A 25014-nucleotide genomic window follows, 5' to 3' on the forward strand; every position below is an offset into this window, starting at 1 on the left:
GTGCACCAAGTTCAATCAGATTGAACTTTGACACAAAATCCAATGTCCAGCCAGTTTTATTGTTTATATCCTTGATTATATTATATCCTTCTGGGCCTTTAATATAGACCAGATAAAATTGTGTTTTTAAACTGTGAGGTTCAATTTTTGAGGTCCGACCAATCTATACAATCTCTAGTTGTTTATAGCACCTCCTAGTTTCCTGGCAGCAGCTGGTATCAACATAATCTGCTTTGTATGAAATGGACACAGTGATAACAAAAAGAAAGTAGCTAGTCATGCTGTGTGTAAAAAAGGAAAGCTGTTGCACTAAAGCTCTCACTGTTACCTCTGATCTTAGCAGTTTGTGTAATCGCAGACTGATGCAAAAAGCACTGGTATGCAAAGTCCCTCTCTTACAGTGTTTTGTGTGGGTATGTTTGTGGGTGTTTTGCCTGTGTGGCTTCTGTGAGGTTTTGTGTTGTGGACTGTGTTGCAAGCTAATCTGTATTTAGCACGGCTCAGGTCAAGGGGGCATGGTTTAGGTTGTGGCCTCTGTGCTTGATCCAATCAGGAGAAAGGTCAGGGTCATACTAACCTCCTGACGCATTCATGCATTGAACTGTAAACACATGCTGGAAAAACATGATGTATTAACTTACGGGAACTACAACAAGTTCTCATTATCAGTCTGACATATATTGATAAATGCTGTTGAAATTAAGGAAAGGGTCAAGACCAGTCCTTAATTAAGATGGTGTTGGTTGGTCGCAACCCTGTATGAGTACAAAAACAGCCTTCAAAAAGTGTAATTCAATATATTATTATATGTTCAATTCGTTGACTTTGCTCTTTTTATAAGCAATAATATGGCCATTTTATTGCACTGAAATTTTACCAGCATAATCTCCAGTTCTCTAAAGGTGATTGTAGTTCTTAAGTCAGGTCTCAACTTAGCACTCTTAGCAAACAACCAATAGGATTAACATATTTAGAGGTCAATGTTTTGAACTGCAAAGCCCCTAAGCAAGAGTGTTGACCCTAATCACATGGCATTTATGTTGAGTGCATGTGAATTTCAGACATTTGTGTGCTTCATTTCTTATATCAGATCTTCATCAGCAGCTATAAGCCCAAGTTTTAAAATTTCACACTTTATCTTTTTACAAAATAAAAGTCATTATTGTAATTCAGTTGCCATTTACAACAACTATTGCACGTCTGTCCATACTGGAAGAGGGATCCCTCATCATCCTCTGCCACTCTTCCTGAGGTTTCTTCCGTTTTTCTCCCCCATTTCAGGGATTCTTTTCTGGGAGTTTCTTTTCTTAGGCGATGCAAGGGTCTAAAGGCAGAGGGATGTCGTATGCTGAAAAGCCCTCTGAGGCAAACTGTGGTTTGTGATAATGGGCTTTATAATAAAATTGACTTGACTTGACTTGATCACTTGAGATCGATTAAAAAAAAAATGGTGAAAATCAAATACCGATTGGGCCTTTTAGGTAAGCAGGTGACCTTTATCAGCAGAGGGACAGTCTCCAGCCACTTGTCTGTTAGTGTAGCCTTTGCCCTAACCTCCAGACATCTCAGCCTTGCAGCAAATTATCCTGATGGTGGTCATTAGGCCATTGCTCTCAGTCGTACCTGTCACTTGACTATTTGGCCTTTCGGTGTTGTATGGGCATCCACTGTGACGCCCACCTGAGTGACCTTACACTCACTGGTCAGAGGTCAAGGCCTTGTTAGACATATTTATGAAGATAGCCAGGGGGTCAAGGACTGTGTTTGTCTGTCTGGTGACAAGAGAGGAAACAAGGGATAGGATTCCGCTAATAGATGAAAGACGAGAGTAGAGATGAAAGGAGGGGTTATCTCTTTCTCTGCGGAGCGTATTGATCTGTTTGTGTTTTCATGGGGTGAACGGGTTTCTTGGCCGCAGTCCCGGCAGAAGTGCTGAGGTATCGGCTGCATCGCAGTGTGGAAGTGTTGGTGCAGAGGCTGCACTTAAATTAGGGTTCAAGAATTTGAGGTCAGCTTTTGCTGCCTCTGGTTCAAATAAATGCCAGTGGTAGTAAAAACAAAATAACGCGAAGAGCAGCTTGAGAAACACATGAATGGAGCTGTTGGGAGCTGCCAGAGAGCCCTTTCTTTGTTAAGTTTATGGAAAAGCTCAAGGTTTGGGTTAAAAGGAAAAGATTTCTGCCAGAGAGGGCTGAGGGCAAACTTCTCCCTTGAGCATGAATGGAGAGCTTCATGACTCATCGGCAACTTACCTACAGTGTTCTGGTGCTGCCCTCATGTGGTCTCTGTAAAGTACCGTATTAGAAATCTTTACAAGCCATGAGAAAACATATGAACATACTATCAAAAATTAACAATAATATTCTACAAATCACTTTATTGCAGGAATTACACAGTATGGGACCGGGAAAATACAAAATGTTGATTTTCTGTTCTGTTATTAGTTAATATTATTCTCACTGTGATCAAGTTTGTTAACACGACTGATGCTGTATATACTTCATGGAGCATTTCATCACAACCAAGCACGCAACACAAACACAAACAGGTTATGGTCAGTGAAGAGTAACTGTAACAGTACAACTAGCTTGCATCTTCGGTATAGGATACAGAGTCTATGTTTGGGGTCCAAGAGGCTCTCCTCCCTCTGACCAACGCTAAAGTTATGGTGTAAAATTCATACATATTTTTCCTAAGGTCTAAAACAGTCAAAAATATAGTAACCATTAACAATTGTCCCCTTAAATCCAAATGTTAGAGCGCTAAAACTCAAATTTGGGATATCATCAAGTATAAATTCTGGAGCTGCTCCATACACAATGAATGAGTAAAGACGATTTAGATGACACGGAGAGCGCCCAGGGGAATGCTCAGAGTATAGGGGTACATTTTCTGTTTTAGAATTACAATAGAGTTACGCACATTTGGGTGTAAAAAAGGAAGACAGACATTCTGTGAGTTGACAAAGTCAGGTTCCCATTCATTGTCTATGAAGCAGCTCCAGATTTAATACCTTGACATCACAAGTGTGAGTCTCTCTCCTCTGGTTTCTGACTTTGAGAGAGAGTAGCTCATGATCACAAATGCTCGGCTTGTTCAAGGTGAGCCAGTCAGGAGCATAATCGATCACTTCACACAGTGCATGCTGGTTAAATGTGTGTAGGACTTGATCCTGACTTGGTCTGACATCATGAACACGTGAGCAACGATAACATCACAAGTTTGAGGCGGCCAGAGCTTTTAGAGACGGGCGCTGCAGTTGCTTTCCACTGACTGCAAGACAGAGGACATGATGGGGAAGACCTGGCTGTCATCTGATCAAAGAGCTCTTTGGCTCTTAGTTTTGATCACAAAAAACAGGACTGCATTCTGCCCCGACAAAACCCTGTTGTGTTACTCAGGTGCACTGCCTTTTAATATGGGGGGGGGGGTTAATTCAGCTCAATTCAAAGTGGGAGTTTTTGGCATGGCAAACATATGTTTACATTACCGAACCAAGTGTGAGATGTAAACAAAACATGTAAGTACAGTAAGTTAAGATCTACTAGACATTTATTTATGCACACGTCGCTGCGAATTGGGTAACACATTTGAAAGAAACGGGAAAAAACATACCTCAAAGCCGGTTGTACACCGTTTCAAAGAAAATGTTGTTCAGTCTGGAAATCGTAGCACAACGGAGCAAAACATTTTGAGATTAAACATGCCCCATGTTTGTAGAAAGTCCAGATTTTCTGTTTAATTGAAATATTAAACGCTACATTGTAGGCTTTCAGTCTCATGTTGTGCATGAAGGTGTAATCTGTTAAACATATAGGTCTATTGTTTTGTTGATAATAATCATAATAAGTAAGGTAATTTGACATTGCCTGACAAAAATCTCCTTTAAACTGAAATGTTGTACAGTAAAAACTGCTTGGATATTTTAGTACATCTTTTGGATCTCCTGTCTGATTTTTGCCTTTGATAATATTAATACATAATAATTAACAATGATATTAATTAATAAACTACAGGTGCCCACAAATGGATTAAACAAGATATGTGTATGTCAGTGACTTCTTGTTTATTCTTAGAAGGCTGCTGGAAACGGTCCAACTTGACTTGAGCTTTTTGTCAGCGCCACCTGCTGTTGCCGCTTGATCTTGTCCACTTTCCAGGCAAGCTGCAGTTCATCTTGAACAAGCCTTTTGACTGAACTTTCTTCAATCATGGACACAATATAGTGGGATTCTTAATTTAGGTGGTGCTCCCCTCTAAGGGATAAATAAACACAAACCTCTGTTAAGGCCTTTAAAAGCCACTCAGCTTGCATAGACGCTTTTAAATATAGTCGTTGTCATCTGTCTATTTTGACGAGGATGTTGAACAATAATGTGATGACCCTTCAGTGTTAATTTTGCGTTAAATCAACAGAGATAACAAAGTAATTCACAAAAGGGAACAGTCAAGTACATGAGCAAAATAGCAAGTACATGTTATGTGTAAGTATATATACATGTGCATTTCTTTGGAATCTGTTACACACAATGTTCTTACAGAGTAAAGGAAAGGTGATTTTTTTTTTTGGTCTATTTCTTTTTGTGCATCTGTTTGGGATTATGTCAACAACAAGGTTGTGCAACAATATATATGCAGACATCAGGTAATACACTTCCAAGCAGCTCAAATCCATTCATATATGCACACTCACACACACATACACACACACGCCAATGCTCATTCAGTGCTGTTTTGCAAGTTAATAAGGCGTTGACTGTCAGACATTAAAACACTGTTTTTGGAATCTCAGATACACTCAAGTCCAACATATTCTCATAAATCTTATAAATAAAAAATGGACTTAATAACACACAAAGTATTTCAATAATAACCTGAGGAGAGTATGTTGGACTATGTTAGAGAGGAATGCATTATATTTACAACAGAGTGATTGCTATATATCTGTGTCTGCAGCGTTATGGTGATTTAGCAAATGACAAGCGTCTGTAACCAGTGGTAAGTCCCGTCCTTTACATTAGTATGTTTAAACAAGTTAAAATCTATAATAAAATGTGGCTATACCTTTGATCGTGCAGCCCTGGTAGGGAGAAGAGGAAAACATAATGGAATAAGGCAGATAAGTATGATGGAATAGCACCTGACTCACACAAGATGAACACCAGTTTACCAGTTTAGGGGGCATGTACTCAGTGCAGTGGCAAACTGGATGCATTTGTTTAGAGACATGTTGTGATCATGTGTTCTGCGTGGAGCAAAAGGCCACTTGGTCTCTGTGTTCTTGTTTGTAATGTTAGATCTCCGGCTGTTTTGCAAACCACATCTTTGTCCCTCTCTTCTTACACATGCAGGGAAATAGCACCATCGTTTGAAAACAGCAAGTTAAGCCAAGTCGAGGACATCAGCGTGCACAGTTTTGCTCGCAGGTTTGGAAGGAGGAGTCTGGTGTCGGGGTTTATGTCCTCTTCATGCACACCTGACAGCGACTTATGTGTGTTCGGAGACTGCCTGCTTTTAGCGTTGTGGGAACAGGTTTCCTGGAAAGATGTGAAGAGAAAAACAGAGGTCCATCTTTATTACCAAGTTCATGAAGTACATGTACAGGGAATGGCAAATCACTGGAGGTTAACACAAATAAGACTAAGTTATATTTTAATACAAAGTAAGGATAATCAAAAAATATGTCTGATGAGTTGCACAGCTTTTGTTGCCATAAATAAGACAAAACAAAAATGTGTAATTCTCTAAGCACCAGCAAAGGTTGTAATGCTCCCCAAACTGTGCTACCAAGCATATAGCATCTCTGTGCTCCTACATTTATTCACGTGTATTTGAATTAAGTAAAGTGCAGATATTTGGTGCAAAATTGGCCCCTTTCTATGCAATCAAGCCTCATTAAGATAACAGTCCAATTCACAAAGATCAGTGCAATTGGCCAGATGCAGTTACAGTGACATTATTAGTGTCTTCTTGGAGTTTGTGATAACTGCAGCACAAGTCATGCCATTTTCTTCTACTGTCCAATGCCAGAAACACACTGGCTGTGTCAGCAGTGAGCAATCACACTAGCTGCGTCAGGTGCATCTCAGCTGCCTGTCAGCCACCGCACATCTAGTGAAGCGGTTGCTAGCTGATTTTTTTCCTGCTTGCTGTGCATGGTTGTCAGCAGAAATAGAGAGTGAAAAATGTGTTTTGATAATCACATTGATACTATACTCCTTTTACTTCAGTTAAAAGTCTCTCTCTGTCACAGAGATGAGGAAATACAAAGATGTCTGTTTTACTCAAACTTTCCTGCTCCTGTTTCAGAATAAAAGTCTTCTGACAACGTTTCTGTCAACAGAATCCCATTAGTTGTTGGCACAAGGTGTTTTATTGTGAAACATTTGCGGGACTGTGACAATGCTGGAGCTTGCACGACTTCATGAATGAGTGGAATTTGTGTTTAAGAATGATGAAATACATTACTCATTGCAGCAGGCAGCCTGTGGAAGCATCACAGCCACAATGCTGCCAGTGTGAACACCACGAGCATGAAACACACTTCAGTTTGGTGAGGTTGCTGTCACGCACTGCTCATGAAGCAGCAACAGCACTAACAGACTGTGATATTAAATCCTGAATATATTTTGTCATGTTTGAATTTCTTGCCTTAAGTTTTGAGAAATGCCTCTGCACCTCATCAGTCAGGACCTGTAGCTAACGGTCTGAAAATGTCAAATTCTTTCTTTCTCTCAGCCATTGTTCTGCCTTCTGTGTTCATGTCATGGTATAAATGCAACATTTATATATTTGCCACAAGGCTAATTGCAATTAGATGCAATAAAAGGGTGAATGGCCCCATTAGCGCAATATCTTCTGTGACAGGGCTGATAGCGGTTGCAAGCGATGCTCTAATCATGGTGCTATCAGCAGCCACAATCCTTTCTTTGTGAATTCCCCTCTGAGTGTTTCTGACTTACGTAAACATCTCATTGTCTTCAATGGTGGCGAGCCAAAAGCTGTAGGAGTTGGCGTAGTAGTTGCAAGTTCCCCGACCGTGACACTCAAAGAATGGAGCACTGCGGAATTCCTCCAGGCAGGAACCGGGAGAGGCCAGAGCCTGGCCTGAACCCTCAGCACCGGCACTGGTGTGCTACACACACACACGCACACACACACACACACACACACACACACACACACACACACACAAAATGAAAACAGTTCATTAATCAGTTGAAGAGCATTTTTAAAAGGGTTATTGTTGATTTCTGAAAGTTGTTCTTGTGTAAATATATGCATAAAGGTTTGCTTAGTTTTCTTCCACAGACAGGGTAAAGCAATCAATGTACTGCCTATGTTTGCATGTGCATGTGTGGATTAGTGTGGGTGTCTAGCCAAACGGAGGATGTTGTACCGTAAGTGGGAGTGTTTTGGAGAATGGGGTGGGTATGGTGCGGGGCTGGAATTGAATGTTTTTGGGATAGGGTCAGAGGAATTATTTGTATTTGTGCTTACAGCATGATATAATTAAGCCTTTTAACATGGACATATTCACATCTACTGTTGTCCATCAGTACCTCTTAATATAGAAAATCAAACATTGACCTCACAACAACCATTGGTGTAGTATAACAAAGTAATAATACTTTATTAAAATACTTTAGTATTTTTTGGGAGTATTTATACCTAACTTGACCTTTTATGTCTGTCAATTTCTAACTTTACGCCATTAAATTTCCAAAATAAAATGTATACTTTTACGATACTACATTTACCCTAAACAGTCCACAAAATGCTTTCCAAATTATACTCAATCATCACAACCTGAACATGGTTGACATATCTGTGGTTTAAGGAAGAAGTGAATGTGTTCTTGAGACTTGCTCCTGTTTGTCTTACCATGACAAAGGAGTAACCAATCCATAGAGAGTCCCAGCCGTGAGGGCATTGTGGGATCATGATGGTCTGACTGTGAACTGCTATCACCATGGCTGGAGCTTCACACACAGAACACCTGTCCACACACACGAGAAGACCACAGTATGTGAGTACCCTATATATCTGAAACAACAAAATATGGATAGAGATGGGGACATACCTGCTGATGAAGGGTTTGATGCTTTCACCAGTGACGGGTGCCATGGACATGGGCATGGGCTCAGGGGAGGTGAGCCAGTAGGAGTAGTCATTACGGGAGGCAAAGTTGCACACGTTGTTGATGTTACAGAAAAGGAAGGGCATGGGGCTGAACTTCCTTAGACAGCTGCCCGCCGTACCTGAAACAGAGTGAGGAGGGGACATGTAAAGTAGGCTTGGACGGTTTCTATTTTTATACCTATACAGTGTATGATGCTATCAGTGTGTGGGCAGTGTAACACCCCCCCTTCCACAAGACTGACAGACAAGACACTTATGAGATGTCAACAAAAGGTGAAATTTTACACCCTTTTTCCTTATTAAAAAGAGAATGAGAACCATACACCTTTTGAATTCATGTGTCTCTCTTTTACAGAAACTAAGCCTTCTGCACGGCAGAACCTGTTTTTTATTTCAGCGCTCATGTTACCAGGTTAGAGCAGCAACACTGACAGTGTTAACAGCGCTGCTCGGTTGTGGCACATCTAGAGAAACAGAGCCTCGCCAATTTTTTTCTGCACGACTCGCCTGTTTTTCAGCAAAAATACACTGTGAAATTGGTCTTTTGATAAATATATTGACTCTATACCACCTGTTACTACAGTTTCAATATGTTTATCTGTCAAAGACATCAGGAAATACAAATATGTCTGTTTTGCTCAACCTTTCTTGTTTCTGTTTCACAATAAAAGCTGATGGCACTACTGTCAACAGAATCCCTTCAGTTGTTGACAGGCATTTTACTGTGAAACATTTGCAGGTTCATGCTGTTGACGATGCAACAGCTTGCACAGCTTTATAAATGAGTGGAGTATGTGCTTTTAATTGTGGAAATACAACAGCAGACAAGTCTGCAGCAACCACAACAACAAATGCTGCCAGTGGGAACACACACTGCTCACACATGCAGTGTGGCCTGGACATAACCTCGAGGGCATGTAATACACACTGCATGCAAAACATACTCAATACAGCCTCTCTAGTATGAAGCAATAGAAGAATGAGGGTCCCTGTTTTTGACAGTATTTAAAATCACACTGGATTTCTAATTATCATGGTATACTGTAATACCATGATACCACCGGTGCTCAAGGTAAATCATCCCACAAATATTCCTCTTTGTTCATTCTTCCTTTTTTTCTTCATCTCACTTCTTTCTCAGATTTTGTTTCTCACCTAAGTCCTGTCCATGGGAACGTTCATTGCCTTGTACGTAGAGCAAGGAATAGCCATCATATATGAGGGAAGTTCCCTCAGGACACTGTGGAACCTCCACAGTTTGGCTGTGACGTGTTACCAGGAACCCGTGATCCATGGAGGAAGGGCCTGGTGGACCCACTTGTCCTGGGACACCATCAGGTCCTGGGGGGCCAGGATGTCCCCTGGGTCCTAAAGAAATAAAGTAATTTGGAAGTTATGACAGTGACATCACAGCAGTTCTAACTAACAGCTTTTTATCACTGTGAGCCTCTCACCCTGTGGTCCCGGCAGGCCAGGATCTCCTTTGGCTCCAGGCTGACCGTGATATCCAGGAAGGCCATCATCACCTTTTGGTCCTGGAATACCGGTCACACCTGAAAGAAGATCACAAAAATGATGTAGCAATCAGAACAATGGATGTGGAGGACAGGTGAGGTGATCACACACATTTAAGCAAAATTCACCTTGCTGTCCTTTCTGTCCAGGTAGCCCAGATGGACCCTGGGGTCCAGGTAAACCTTGAGTCCCTGGGAACCCAATGTCTCCTTTGATGAAGCTGGCGGGGCCGGGGGGACCAGGAGGACCTTCATTGCCTGAAATATGCAGTAACTTTAGACAACATTTTCTAGTTGCTCATATTGATTTTTATTAGTTTATGGAGGTCAAGTGAGATAACTGGAGAGATGAAGCACCGACTAAATTATATATCTTAATGATTCTACTAAGTGAGATAAAGACAGTTTTCAAAATTAACACACTGAAGGGGCTTCCCTCCATGTTTTACCCTTTTCTCCTGGGAATCCTCTGTCTCCATCTTCTCCTTTGAATCCAATGTCCCCAACATTACCCCTTATACCTGAAGTTTGCATTCAAAAAAGTGTATTTTAGTGTCAGTAAGTGGAATAAAAAGCCCATCTTTCCTCTCTCATTTCTGTAAAAATACATTTACACTTTCACACATAAACACACACAATCACAGACTATCACACACAGTATTTACTCACCTGGGAAGCCAGGGACACCCTGCAATCCCCTCTCTCCCTTCTGTCCATCGATTCCTGGAAGTCCAGGTTGTCCCTATAAAAGACAAACACAAAAATTAGTATTAGAGCAACATGAACATGCACATTAACTAGTATATAACTTGTAGAGTAAAAGAGCTTTAAAGGTCTAGTGTATGGGATTTAGTGGCATCTGCAGTGAGGTTGCAAATTGCAACCAGTGAGGCGTGCAGTTCGGTACACATTTTTTTCTGTGTTTCCATCGTGAAAAGTTGTGGATTTTACCTAATAGTACCTTTGGAACCATCCCCATTGTTTGTCAACACTCTGCTTGGGGTACCTAGCACAATAATCAGATACTAACAGCTAGAAATTAGCAAGAAAGATCTAGAAACCCTCAGTCTGTTGATTGGTCAGCTGTAGACTTATAAAAATTAAACAAAAATACTACTGTCGGCAACTTTTAAGGCTGAATATTTACTTGTAATGTTAACAGTTAACATTTAAACATGACAACTTTGACTATTCATCTGTTTCTATTGTCTCTCTTGGATGACACTTTTAGTAATCAATGGATCTATTAGTGTTAAAAAAATATATTAATTGCGACTGGATTATTTGAACGGCTAATATTCTAACTCAGAGAAAAAAAATATGTCTTAACTTAGTTTGGTGTGCTCGAGCAACAACCCCACCCACATGTGGGAGTACTGTCTGCGGTGGAAACGCTAAACAGATCTAGGGTCTAGATACCTCTTCACAGGTGTTACTATTTTTCCAAAGTAGTAGTAGTAGTAGTAGTAGTAGTAGTAGTAGTAGTAGTAGTAGTAGTAGTAGTAGTAGTAATAGTAGTAGTAGAGCCCACAGTGGTCTTCACTTTAAAGTAAAAATGTGAAAGGCCTTATTGAGAGCTGGTATTTGGTTTGTCTATTCTGGGCTAAACATGGTGGTACAACTATGGAAGATGACCTGCTCCCTATGTAGATATGACGGACTCATTCTAAGCTAACAAAAAACACAACAATGTTTAGTATCAGGTAATTTAAACATAATTATGGTATTATTTTCCATTTCTACCACTATATTCCTTTAAATCCTACACAGTCCTTTTAGTCATCATTATGACATACTATAAGGCCAGTAGTTCCAGGATCGCCCTTTTGTCCTGTCTCTCCTTGGAAACCAGGGAGACCCTGGTCTCCTTTGTCTCCCTTTAGTCCATTTCTGCCTGGTACACCAGAGGGTCCTGGTCCTCCGGGGGCACCTGTCCAATAAAGAGAAGAATAAGATCACATATATGTAGATGAGAGGTCCTTATACATGTAGTAAAGCTGGCCAGTTGTGCATATGCCTTACCTGGTTCTCCTGGTTGTCCTGTTTGTCCTCTCTCTCCCTTAGGGCCCTCCACAGACAGACCTGGGAGTCCCCTCTCACCTGGCTCACCCTGGACTCCCTGAGAGCCTGGAAGTCCCTTGTCACCCTTGATACCAGGGACACCTGGATGACCTGGAGTGCCAGGGAAGCCTGGACTACCTTTGTCACCTGTAGAGGGAATGAGACGGCCATATGATAAAACTCTGTTTGGCTCCACTGACTCAGGGATTATATGAATCAATGAAGGAAGGGCTAACCTTTGTCACCAAGCACTCCAGGTGGTCCTGGGAAACCTCGGCCAGGTAAACCTGCAGGATAGGATGGTTTAAAAGTACATCAATGGCAGTCTTTGTACGGTTTTGATCGTTAGTTGCTGATGGTTTGTGTTAAACTACTTTTACAGAGTTTGTCTTCTAGTAAAATGTGTGTGCAGAGATTGAGCGAGTTTCAGTGAAGGCAAAGACTGAAAAAGTAGATGTAGCCTGCATGACTTGTGGACTACCATTTTGAAGCCTCAAGTTTGACATTTTAACTTTTATCATCTTTTGGAGTCAGAAGTGACCATATTTGGCAAGAAGGTGGGGCTGGAGAGGATGCACATTGTTACGACTCTTGCTGTGGTAGCAAATTGTCAATCACAATGTAGCCACACCCTAAGACATACCCTGCTATAGCTTCTATTTTACTCGAAATGGGACCTTGATTTACAAAATAAACATCATGGTGTGTTGAACAAGACTTGAAACTAGCAAATGGGACCATTAACTTTTTTTTTCGAGGTTATAAATTAGGTGTGAAGTCAGGTCACTTTCTCTCATTCTTTTTTTTAACCTGTGGTTTTTCGTTTAGTTCAACAAGTTTACGTGAAAATGCATGTGTAAAAAAAGAGTAAGAATTTAAAATCTTTGAACATTGCAAAGGAGACAGAAGGCAAAAAATGGCTTATGAGGACATCTCCCTTATTAAATTACAGGAGTAATATAATAGTCATTTTCAAAAGAAAATATGAAAAGACTGCATTATTGATCAAAGTTTCAAGACTAAGATATATCAGGCTGAAGGGCTCATTGTATTATGACAGCGTATCAACAAACAAAGTCAGTTCTTGCCGTGTTGTCTCCTCCTAACTCCTCTTACACTAACCTGGGTCTCCTCTTTCTCCTGAGGATCCAGGTATGCCGTCCAATCCAGGCTCTCCCTTCTCTCCAGGAAGACCAGGAGGTCCCTGTAAGCCACCTTCACCTGGAAGAGAACAAGTTTACCCTTTTAACAAAAACTGATCTCACAAGATTAATGATGTGTTGAACCTTATTATGTGGCCATTTGTCTGATAAGCTGATTATGTAATTCTGTAACTTACCAGGTCTACCATCTTGACCAGGTTCTCCTGCAGATCCTGGCAGCCCAGGGTTACCCTTCTGGCCTGGTCTACCTGGCTGTCCTGTACAACAAACAGACAGAAACACACAACAATGAGAACTCACATGGAACAATAACGTGATTTCTACATCTAGTGTTGCAGACAAATGATATGAATGCAAAAACACAGTTTGAAATCTGACCTGGATACCCAATGGTTCCTTGGTCTCCCTTGGTTCCTTGCAGTCCAGGCTTGCCGGGCATACCCTCATGACCCTTCAGACCCCTCTCTCCCGGTATTCCTGGGAATCCTGGCTGACCCGTCAGACCCTGTGAGAGTAGAGGAGTCAAGAGGAATGCTAAGTCAAAGGTAAGTGCTGATGATTGTTGAGAAAAACGAATGCAATTTGTTTCCATTTCAATTTCTGTTGGGTGCCAGTTTACATTCTTTAATTTATTTTTGTCATTTACTTTCTGTTGCTTTTTAAAAAGTATAAACAGGAACAGTAAAAGTACAAGAAAAACAAGTAGAGGAGAAAGAAATACAAGAAACTAAACACAAAAACAACAAAAATCAAAACTAAACTAAACACATACATAGGGTAAGCAGTGTTTTCAACAAACACTTTGCTGTCACTTCACACCATCTTGACAGTATAATGAATAGAAAATAATCATCACTCCTATGTTTTCTTAAAGTGACAAACGGCCATTATATTGAAGCACATAGCTGTTACTCGTGTACTCAAACTTAATAACATACAAGGGCAAACATAATATTAATTTGTTGTCAGTCCCATCTAAAGAACTTATAGAGATTTGTATAGCCAATGGATTACCTTTTCTCCTTGAGGTCCTGGAAGCCCTATACCTGGCTCACCAGCTGTTCCCTTGTCTCCTTTCTGACCATCTGTGCCTCTAAATCCAGGATGTCCTGGTGTACCAATATCTCCTTTAGAACCCTTTGGACCATGAGGACCTACACACACGTACACAGACACAGACAAAATGCAGATTTTTCCAATTTTGTGATACACATAATACATGTCTGCGCACACATCATCGCTGGTTGGCATTTCCATTACATACTTCTTTTTTTTTTAAATTTATGTAAACTTACCTGGTATTCCCATCTCTCCTACGTTTCCTTTTTGTCCAGGTGGTCCCATACCGCCAGGATCTCCAGGAAAACCACGGTCTCCTTTTTCACCTGAGACACATCAGTAAGGTAGAGAAAATACCTATTTTATTTGCCATCCATTTTCATCAGGTGACAATGCAAGTGCAGATAATCTACTAAATTAAGAGATAAATTACATGTATAGGACATACAGAGATTTGCCACATAAAGTCTATGTTGTTTAAGGAATCTGGGACCCCAAATGACCAACTGACCAGCACTTATTCACCATGTGTTACATTATTATGGAAAGGAAAAACAGTATTTCTCACATTTCTCTAGCAAAGAATCCAAAAACGGAGAAAATTCTTGATGAAATTAAGTCATAGGGGTCCATGTCAACAAAAGTATATAATAAAATAAGTTTAAAATGATCACACAGCTTCAGATATATAATCCAAGTCTCAGTTATCCAGTGGTATGCTCAATATTTTCCAAACAGACAGCCTTTTCTGACACGTAACTGAACTTAAAGTGAAACTTAAATTTAATGCTCTTCTCAAAGCCAGACTCCATTGACAAAAACAGTAATTTTACATTGCTGAACATGGGGGCTACTGGTCTACTGCTGCTTCAGTCAGTTAGTTTTTTTAGACTTTTGTGACTTAAATGAATCTGAACTAACCCTTTAAAACACCAAAGTCACACAAAAACACAAACTAACTGACTGAGGCAGCAGTTGACCAGCAGCTGCTGTGTTCAGCATTGTAAAATGACTGTTTTTGTCAATGAAGTCTGGCTTTGAAGAGAGCATAATTGAGCTTCACTTTTAGTCCAGTTCCCCAATCAAAAAGGGCTGTCTTTTTGTGAAGAACTGAGCATACAAAAAAAGATAAATGACACTTGAATTATACTGAACAAATTGCAGGAGAGTTTGTAAACAGATATCTTGATTTTATTTTGTGGTTGTTAAAGTTGGACCCCTATGACTTCATTTCATCAAGAATTTCCTTAGCTTTTGGATTCTTTGGTCACCACAAAGGCATGTGAGAAAAACATTTTTTTTTTCACAAATTCAACATAACAGGGGGTGAGTAATTGATAAGCAAATGGTTATTTGGGAGGCGAACTATACCTTTGATATCCCATGCAGAAACCTAACATTTAGGATGCTGTTTAGATGGTCACATGCTCACCTGGCTGTCCAGGTAATCCAGGCTCTCCGTCTTTGCCTGGCATTCCAGGGTTACCAGGAACTCCACGGTGGCCCTTTTCTCCAGTGACCCCAGGCAAACCTGATCGGAGAAGCGATAGGCAGAGTCACCAACAGACATGTTTTTAGCAAATCCATGCACATACTCTTATTGAGCTAAAGATCAGTGTGTAGTCTTATACCTATGTTTCCAATGTCTCCCTTCTCCCCCTTCATGTGCTCCATTTCAACCTCACTTATGTTGCCAGGAGGTCCCTGAAGACCTCGGTCTCCCCTTTCTCCTTTAGCTCCAGTTGCTCCAATTTCACCTCTTGGTCCAGTGATACCAGGATCACCTGAGAGATGGTGAGAAAGAGAAATTATTATTGTTGCTAATCAAGCTATAAAAAACTGAACAATGCACACAGTGTGACCAGTGTGAGAGAGGCTGCAGGAAGAATTATTATTATTATTTTGACTTTTGGTTCTCCCCACCTCTCAGTCCAGGTGATCCAGGTGTACCAGGTGGTCCAGGAAATCCAGGTGTTCCTGGTGTCCCCATGACCCCCATTTCCCCTTTAGAACCTGGTAAACACACACACACACACACACACACACACACAAATAAACAATCACATATGGTGAGATTAGGGAAGTCAATTAAATCAAAACCTAAAAAAACCATCAAGGGCAACCTCCCCAGTACTCCAGAAGGAGGTAAATTATGAAAATTCACAAAAAGTCAACCCTTCTCCTTCCTCATTTCAAATTGATTGGTAGGTCAAATACCTTATACATTACTGCCACAGTGGTAAGAGTAATATGTGTCTTTGAAAGGCAAAAAGGAATAAAGATTCTCGTACATTACCTGAGCTACAAAAAGAATGTACGAGGACAGGTTTACATTTTGTGATCATTTATTCTGATAAAAACAGAAATTGTGCTGTAGAAATTTGCATTATGTTGACTGTTTAAGGGACTGGCCTTTATCTGGTTGTGGCATTGCAACAATAACAAAACAAGAAACAATACAAAAAACACCCACACACCAGTCAGACTCACCTTGGTTTCCAATCAGTCCATCCCTGCCTGGTAGACCTGGCAGCCCTGGCAGTCCTTTAGGACCTGGGGCTCCTGGAAACCCTGGGCCTCCCTTCTCTCCCTTAGGCCCCGGCATGTCCAGACCAGGAGGACCTGGGTAACCCTTTTCTCCCTTTGCACCTTCCCTACCTGTTCAACATGCACACATGCAGATATGTATGTATGGTAAAAATATTTGTGGTGACTTCCACAACACCAATTCACAAGTCATGGAAAATTAAGAGTGTGCTTCACAGTCTGACAGCAGATATTCTGACTTGTCAAAGTAGGACAGGTGTTACTAAGGAGATCAAAAGGGCTTTATTCTATTGTCCATGTTATCACATTACCAAAACCACAACACCAAAACCATAAAAACTGAAGCAACTAAATGGAATTAAGCCATCTTTAATTTTTTTCCTTACATCTGTGCTGTCAAAATATCTTCCTTGAAAAAAATTTGTTTGGATGCTGAGTTTGTGCTTACCGTAGGGTCCAGGTTCTCCAGCTGGTCCTTGTGGTCCGGGAGATCCTGGCGAACCTTTTCCTGGAGCACCTGGTGCGCCAGCCAGTCCGGGAGGTCCTGGGGGTCCCAGGTCACCTAATTTTGAACATCAAAGAAAAACAACTTTGTCATAGATGGTAGGCTTTTTAACTCCATGGATGGACTAAATTCAACCAAACTTCACACCAGAGTTGCTGTAAGCGTCTTGCAGTACCTTTGATTCCCTGGGGTCCTGGTGGTCCTGTCACGCCCTCTCGTCCAGGAACACCAGGTAGTCCAACTGTACCCTTTTCTCCCTGGAAACCAGTAAGTCCTGGGATGCCCTGGGAACCTTTTGGGCCTGGAAGACCCCGTCCTGGCTCACCCTGCCGAGTATAGGAATAAACTTTTGATTAACAACTAGACTCTACCAATCCTGATTTTACATAACATTCAAATCTTCGTGTTTATCATGTCAACAAAATATATGATAGCATTGTTCTAGATGTTGGGTTAGAGGATTCCCGTGGTTTTCTTAGAAAGTCTTAAAAGGAAGTGAATTTGTTAATCTAATCTAATTAATTGGTATAAGATTGACTTAAATTACTCTTTCACAAGTCTTAAAAATGCTCAGACATGGGAAGTAAGATTGTATAAATCTTTTTTTTCTGACATTGCATTGTAAAATCTCAAAATGATGGATAACATCCATTTGTTGTTAAATAATTTAATAAATTCCTTTTCTTAAACTTGTCATGATGGGAATTCACATTGTGGAATCTCAGATGCAGATTGAGAAACATAAAATCCCCCAGAAAACCATCTAAAAATGCCAGATATATCCCATTTCTCTTGGTAAACTAAATAGATATATTTATGATAATATAATATGTTCATTGTTTTCCATGTGTTCCACCCTAAAAAGGATTGTTTTTTCAACATTTAACATAGATCATCTCACTTTTACTTTTAAAAAGTCAGATTTTGTGCTCCAATAAATTTTGAACAAATATTAAAAAATAAAATAAAGTTGCCCTTCAAATTTGGTTTCAGAAATTTGGTCTTAAACACAATTCAAAGTGTCATTAAAAAAGTCTTAAATCTACATTACCTTAAGCTGCAGGGCCCTGTATTTAGAACTGCATTGTGTGACAATACAGTTGTGGGGATAAATGCACTCTAAAGTACTTGTCTGATGTTCTCTAATGTGTCCTCCCAAATACATATTTGAACGCATCATCCAAACAAGAAAACTTTCCAAAGAACACTTTTTCTCATTGTCAAAACCAGGATGCTTCAGGTCACTTGTTGAGTCACTTTCTCAGTGAATGGCAGCTTATACCTACACATCTAAGCTAACTTCACCCTGGTTCCCTCATCCACAAGCCTATGGGATTTTTCTACATGCGCTACAAGGCCATAAAGCAATATTCGGTGCGGTTTGGCATGATGACGCTCTGTAGTCTCATTTAGCCACTTGTATGGAACCATATTTTTAAGGTATAATAAAGATTCCAAATTCTTGAGTGGGTTATTTACTGACATATTTTACTACATATAACAAACTGTGAAGGTCTCTTCAGCTTGTCTTAACCACAGACCTTATTTCAGACTTTAACCATAAACACATTCAAAAAACCTACGGACTTATAGACGTGGGAAACGGAGGTGTTAAAATGCTAAGTCATTGCCGGGTTTTAGTACTCATTACTGGGTTCTCTATATGTAACTAAAGTATTAATTGAAATATATATACAGAAAAATAAACACCTTTTGTCCAGGTACACCAGGTTGTCCAGTCAAGCCATCTTGTCCGGGTCTTCCTGGCTCTCCCGGAAATCCTGGAGCTCCTGGAATTCCACTTATTCCTACATACATGAACAAAAACATTCCTCTGAGTTTTGTTCTGTTCATGCACATGAACTGTATTAGTTTTTGTTAACATTTTTCTTTAGTGAACTGTAAGTTTCTATCACATGTCTGTGATGTGTCCACAGAGAGAGGGAATCAGGACAACATGAAGTTAATTTACCTTTAGGACCAGATGGACCTGGAAATCCAATCCCAGGGGGTCCAAGATCACCCTTGTTTCCAGGAAAACCAGGCAATCCTGGGTCTCCCTGCAGGCCTCTGTCACCTGCAGTCAACAACATGTTACTTGGTTAACATGACCAGTGGCCAACAGTCTTCAGGTACAATATGTGAATCACATTTTTTTTTGTAAATACATACTAATAATCTGCTCCAACTCAATTTTAATGTTATGACATTGATCCAAGATAATATTAAATTTATTGATTAATCCTCATGAAACTAATTTCAAAAGCAATACTTGATGCAGAGGAATCTAAATTAAAACATGCTGGTTATGGTGTTGCTCACCTTGAAGTCCAGGTACACCGTTTTCTCCACGTGGCCCAGGTGGTCCTTGAGGTCCAGGAGTGCTCAAACCTTTACCTGGCTCACCTTTTACACCTGGCGGTCACAATATTATTAATTATGTAATGTACAGTAGGTGTGTGTGTGTAGCATCTGCTGAGTTTCAGATGTGCCATTGGGATAAAGTTTAATTTTAATTGACTGATTATAAAAGTGCATCTTTTCACAGTGTCTGTCGGTCTCTTCCTGTACATCTCATGCCTACCAGGTGGTCCTGGAGTTCCAGGGTGTCCTGGTCTACCCTGACTACCCTTCTCCCCAGGCTCTCCTGGTCGACCGAAGCCTGGCAGGCCAGGTGGACCTCTCTCTCCTGGAAGCCCAGAAACACCAGCATCCCCACTTGGTCCACGATCACCCTTAATGCCCTCTTTGGCCTGAAAGCATTTACAGAAAGATGATGTCCAAACGTATTTGGTTTATGTTGACAATACATTTTTAATTCAAGTGGAGCTCATACTGTCCTGATAAACCAACATTTTGCCTGATCAGACCAACCACACACACTTACTGGTTCTCCTTTCAGACCAGGTACTCCGGGGATGCCATCTCTCCCTGGCAGTCCATCAAGCCCAGGCTGCCCTGGTGAACCAGGAACACCAGGCAGACCTTTTTCCCCCTTCAGACCAGGAACTGCAAAAATGTCCCCTGGTTCACCAACAGCACCAGGGGCTCCAATCAACCCTGGAATACCTTGAGTACCCTGCAGAAAAGGTAAAACAAACTGTATCATTGCTTCATTTTCATCAATGAACTGAAGGATAGACTGTGAAATCATTCAGCTCGAATATTGTCCCTCGTGTTACAGACATTATTGTACTCACAGCTCTACCAGGTTCTCCAGGAAGGCCAGATTTGCCCTTTTCTCCCTTGGCTCCTACTAACCCAGGAGGTCCTGCCAGATGAAAATGGACAATTTTATGTAGCTCATTCAATACCAAAAATAGTGGGAATCAACTGAGAAGAAAAATGGTGGCATAGGATTATATCCAATTGGTTGTGTTCGGACAATGAAAACTGAACGGCTGTGATCAGAAGTACTCCAAAGGCAAAAGAAATATTCACAAATTTAGCTCACAGTCCCAACGGTGTTGCTGACTACAATTTCATTTGAATGCAACCACTGTTTACTAACCTCGATCTCCTTTAGGGCCCTGGGGACCAGGTAACCCTGGTGGGCCATTGCCTTCACATTGAATACAAGTATCTCCTCTGTCACCTGAAAAAAAGCACAGATGAATTATATTGAAAAATATGATTTATGCAAATGTACTTAATTTGTAGTCCAGCTGCAGTATTAGTGCATGTAGTACATGTGCGCACAAAGGTATCACAACAGCTCTTAGCTGCCTTTATACTGCCTGGTCAAGGTGGGACAAAAAAAAAAGCTGTTTTGCTGCCTCGCAGTTCTGCATATAACATACAATCACGGAAAGAGATGACAGAGTTGTCTCAACTCTGAGCCAAGAACAGACTTAGAAACAGTGCCAAAACAAGGTCTGTGCAAAACATAAGCCGGAAAGATGTGACCATGGGTGGGAAAGTGTGACGTTTTGATTATGTATTATGTTGGTGACCACACTGCTGGAGATGTAAAAAGCAGCTGTTGGCAATTAGAAGGTAATTTATAGAGGAACAGAAGTCCTTAAAATTCTGCAAATTGTGAAGACAGTGAGGTCCTGGGGCTCCTTATCCTCCAAGCAGAGTTTGCTATCAGCTGCCATATAACAGAGAGGGTAAATGATTTTGAATCACGTTATGCCTTTGTTATTATTTATAAAGTACTACATATGTTACATGTCACACTAGAGGTACAGGCTTTTGTGTTACATGTCACGCCCATCACCCCTGTTGGTTAGCGGGATGCTATTTAAAATCACACACTGGAGCAGCATGATGTGGCTGTTGTTTAGTTCTGTGTAAAAATGTAAAGTAGGCATGAAGTAGGGACTTCGTAGCGGTTATATGCCACAATCTCTGAGTAAAAACGGCTGTAGAAACATAGGATTTTAATAGATTAATTAATTTATGACTTGTATTGATCAGCATTTATTGCTCTTGTTCTTACCTTTCTGTCCCAATTCTCCTTGTAGTCCTGGAGGTCCAGGTGGTCCAGGATTTCCTTTCTGAATGTTACATTCATTAGGGTCAACTGCAAGGCAATATTATAGCACATACACAACACACACAGACATTTGGTGATGAAAAACATTCGCAGATACATGCTTTATGTATGTATCCTTTGTTGTCAATTGTTGAAATGATTGAAATATGCAAAGATAAGTCATACTCGGTTGTCCAGGTGGTCCAGGTGGTCCAGGGTTTCCTGGTTGTCCTGGAGGTCCCACTAGAGACTCTCCTTCTATTCCCCTCTCTCCTTTCTCACCAATGTCTCCCTTAAGCCCTTTCTCTCCACGAGGACCCTCAATATGACGACCTGACGCACAGGACAAAAAGGTAAGTGTGTTATTCAGGTTAGCATGTGTCTGACTGGCATAAATATGCATATGCAACCTTAATGCTTGTTACAGTATGTTTAGTTATTTTACCTGGTGGACCTGCCTCTCCTTGAGGACCAGGAAAACCTGTGGATTAAGAAGAAACCAAAAAAGGTAAGAAATAATATTAATATCATGGAAACTCATGTTTATGAGTGACGTACTCTGCTTTCTTCACTTCGCTTCACTTTACCTTTTTCTCCTTGTAACCCTGGTAGACCACGAGGACCAGGAGGACCAGGGGCGCCACTACCCTAAAATTATATAATTAAGGAAAGATTACGGATGCATGTCCATTTTTTGGATTGGGATTTATCACACTGATCTACATAAACTAAGATCAGTTGACTACTGAACTTCATACCTGTCTTCTCTACTTTACATGCTGACTATTCCTGCAGTGCTGAGGTAATTATTTGTATTATTAAAATACACATAAGGAAAACAAATAGAATTTGGTAGAATTACACTTTCTGTGCCACACAGACTATTATTGATTTTGCCAATATCACTAATCTGGCTTCCATAACTGCCATTGCAAGAGTCAGATTATTAACAAAATTGCTAAAATCAAAGTGGCAGAGCCAAAGAGATCCTGACTTTTAGAAGTAAACTTAACACAAGGCTGAAAAGTTGTCATTGCCCTCTCAGGTTGAACAAACTTTGCAATGCATCATGGTCAGAAGTTAACAATGCTACATAGTGATGTCACAGTGTACTGGACAGCCCAGAGTACACTTTTACATCACTGTAGAGGTCTACAAAAACAAAACTTAACTTGCTCTTTAAGCCCCTTATGTGGGACAGGTTACTTTAATTCTGGATCCTATATTTCCCATAATGCAACTCAAGTCTCTAAAAATAGCTTAAGTTACGGGTTTTCTGTTGAAATTTGAATATTCCAAGCCAAACTCCAAGATAATTCAAGTCAAGGCACCTCTCAAAGCACTCAGACACCAGAAAAGAAAAACAAGCAGCAATGCATCCATGGATAATAAAGTCAATATATTAGCTTAACAAAATCAATGTAATAAAAAACTAAAAAACTAAAATCATTCTAATGAAATCATCATCAGTGAAAACCAAGAAATGTGTCACCATAAAATCAGACCAAAAATACCAGTTTGAAGTTATAGGCTTGTAACAGGCCAAGACATATGAAATTTAGACTCAGACTAATCATAGAGGACATTATGCAGTGGTAAAATCAGTGGATTACCCTTTCAAAATCAATGTAACTGGATGAATTTATGATGACATCTTCTGGCAGATTTTAGAATTCATCCTCTTTGTAGCTGATGGGAAAGAGAGTGAGTGGAACAGAGATAATGAAAGCGGTCGGAGGGAGATCACTTACATAACCTGGTGGTCCTCTTTCTCCCTTTTCACCCTGAAACAAGACAGAGAGTTTAGTCTGTCTGTCCACAACACTTCCAAGATAATCTAAGTTTAACATTAAAGCCTTGATATGTGCAGATTAATAACAGGTGCATTAGGTACCTGGGATCCAGTGTATCCAGGTGATCCGGGGAAGCCTTTTTCTCCCTGTGTGAAATTATGCAAACTTTAAATATGTCATAATCTAAAAACAAACAACAGTTGGTCCAGATGGATATTATAGAAAGTTATTGTTACCATCGGTCCGGCATCTCCATCCTTGCCAGGTTTACCCTAAAATTACAGGAACAGTGTTGTTTTCACTTCATACAGTGACAACTAATGCTACACTTCCTTATTCATTCATTAAATCATGATACTATCCTAAATATTTTTGCCACTTACCCTTGGTCCAGGTGGGCCAGGATCACCTTTGACACCAGCTTGATATGGGGTGCAAATACCCTGCAAAGTAAATCAAAAAAGTAGACAATTGAACTAAAACATAAAAACAGCGTTTGTATGCAGAAATGTTAACTCATACACCTCAGTGTTTGAGAGCAAATGACTTACTTTATCTCCTTTGTCTCCTGGAAGTCCTCTCTCACCCTTTAGTTAATAAAAAAAACACACATTTAGTAAAAAGCACAGAATACTATTCATGTTTTACATATAAACAAATGCACTGGTGATCTTTTTGAAACCAAAAATAGCTCAATTTCTGTTTTTAAAGAGGTGGGTGAGTACCTGTGGTCCAGGTAGGTGCACAGTAATATGACTTCCTTCCGCTCCCTGAAAGGGAGGGCCAGGAGGGCCAGGTGGGCCACGAAATCCTCGCTCACCCTGCAGGAACACAGCAACAATTACAACAGCCACAACTACATTTGTATGAAGAACAATGCATCAACAATTATCCACGAACGTAAAATTAAAAGGTAAATTTATCAAATCGTCAGTGAAAATCATGTATCTCCAAACTGGTTGATTTTTTTTTTTTTTTTAAGATAAACTGATGAATTTGTTGCGCTTTAATGGGTTTAGAAATCCCCGTCTTTAGCAAACAGCACTAGCAGTGATGTCAGTGTAAGCATCATGTGAGTAATACAGCTTTTCTCCAGATGACGTATAAACAAAATTCTCACCTTATCTCCTTTCTCACTCACAAAGGCCAGCCTGTCACCCTGCAGGAAAGTAAAAGAAAATTACTGTGACATCTCAGCAGGGCGATTGAGTAAGAGGATGGGAGATATTGTTTTATAATTGTAAAATCTTTATGTACAATTAGTCTTACCTTCTCTCCAGGAGGGCCAGGGAGACCAGGTTCACCCTGTTGAACAGTTATTCAGTTAGCCAAACAAGCTGATTACACCACTACTGTATCTAACTGATAAATAACTCATACAACAGGTTAAAAACAGTTTGCACATATTAGGCTTTAGGTTTATCTGTGGACGGGACTCCACTCTGTGGACAGATTTGCACAAAACTTGCGAGATGACTGCATTTCCATTGAGCGATGTTCTGCGACTTCTCATCTTATGATAACACTCCAAGAAGCATGGTGATAGATGTTCAAAACATTAGGTTTATTTCTAGGGGTCAACAGATTTTGCTGATTATCTGTATTGGCGTTTTATTCTAGTGATTGCTCAAAATAAATGAAAAAGTGTGCGTATTACACTCAACCAACACCAGGGAAGGCAGTCTGCAATACATGCAAAGAAAGTGTCAGTATGGGTGGAACTTTTACTTTGTGAAACCTCAGGGAGCTA

The 25014-nt window shown here is 40.4% G+C and overlaps 1 protein-coding gene across 1 annotated transcript in view; it reads right to left on the reverse strand.

Annotated features, from left to right (window-relative positions):
• Positions 1-2362: 2362 nt before the first annotated feature.
• The window catches only part of col4a1 (collagen, type IV, alpha 1), a 52766-nt gene continuing 30114 nt past the window's right edge, over positions 2363-25014 (reverse strand). Inside the window, exons 11-52 of the mRNA XM_042495127.2 lie at positions 24534-24569; positions 24385-24423; positions 23990-24085; positions 23816-23851; positions 23648-23707; positions 23501-23536; positions 23366-23410; positions 23223-23255; positions 22059-22119; positions 21917-21952; positions 21658-21804; positions 21436-21519; positions 20503-20586; positions 20192-20262; positions 19879-20070; positions 19576-19744; positions 19314-19406; positions 18964-19068; positions 18702-18799; positions 17167-17317; positions 16935-17048; positions 16430-16597; positions 15863-15952; positions 15571-15723; positions 15372-15470; positions 14176-14265; positions 13895-14034; positions 13259-13385; positions 13057-13137; positions 12840-12938; positions 11954-12004; positions 11679-11864; positions 11453-11586; positions 10326-10398; positions 10106-10177; positions 9786-9914; positions 9597-9695; positions 9298-9510; positions 8084-8261; positions 7885-7999; positions 6963-7135; positions 2363-5537 (exon numbers count right to left, since the gene is read on the reverse strand). Coding sequence (XP_042351061.2) covers positions 5456-5537; positions 6963-7135; positions 7885-7999; positions 8084-8261; positions 9298-9510; positions 9597-9695; positions 9786-9914; positions 10106-10177; positions 10326-10398; positions 11453-11586; positions 11679-11864; positions 11954-12004; positions 12840-12938; positions 13057-13137; positions 13259-13385; positions 13895-14034; positions 14176-14265; positions 15372-15470; positions 15571-15723; positions 15863-15952; positions 16430-16597; positions 16935-17048; positions 17167-17317; positions 18702-18799; positions 18964-19068; positions 19314-19406; positions 19576-19744; positions 19879-20070; positions 20192-20262; positions 20503-20586; positions 21436-21519; positions 21658-21804; positions 21917-21952; positions 22059-22119; positions 23223-23255; positions 23366-23410; positions 23501-23536; positions 23648-23707; positions 23816-23851; positions 23990-24085; positions 24385-24423; positions 24534-24569 — 4338 coding nt within the window. The 3' untranslated portion in view covers positions 2363-5455. The remainder of the gene's footprint in view (positions 5538-6962; positions 7136-7884; positions 8000-8083; positions 8262-9297; positions 9511-9596; positions 9696-9785; positions 9915-10105; positions 10178-10325; positions 10399-11452; positions 11587-11678; positions 11865-11953; positions 12005-12839; positions 12939-13056; positions 13138-13258; positions 13386-13894; positions 14035-14175; positions 14266-15371; positions 15471-15570; positions 15724-15862; positions 15953-16429; positions 16598-16934; positions 17049-17166; positions 17318-18701; positions 18800-18963; positions 19069-19313; positions 19407-19575; positions 19745-19878; positions 20071-20191; positions 20263-20502; positions 20587-21435; positions 21520-21657; positions 21805-21916; positions 21953-22058; positions 22120-23222; positions 23256-23365; positions 23411-23500; positions 23537-23647; positions 23708-23815; positions 23852-23989; positions 24086-24384; positions 24424-24533; positions 24570-25014) is intronic.

Source organism: Plectropomus leopardus, chromosome 10, assembly GCF_026936395.1.
Source record: "Plectropomus leopardus strain MGB_pleo_1.0 chromosome 10, ASM2693639v1, whole genome shotgun sequence".
NCBI lineage: Eukaryota > Metazoa > Chordata > Actinopteri > Perciformes > Serranidae > Plectropomus > Plectropomus leopardus.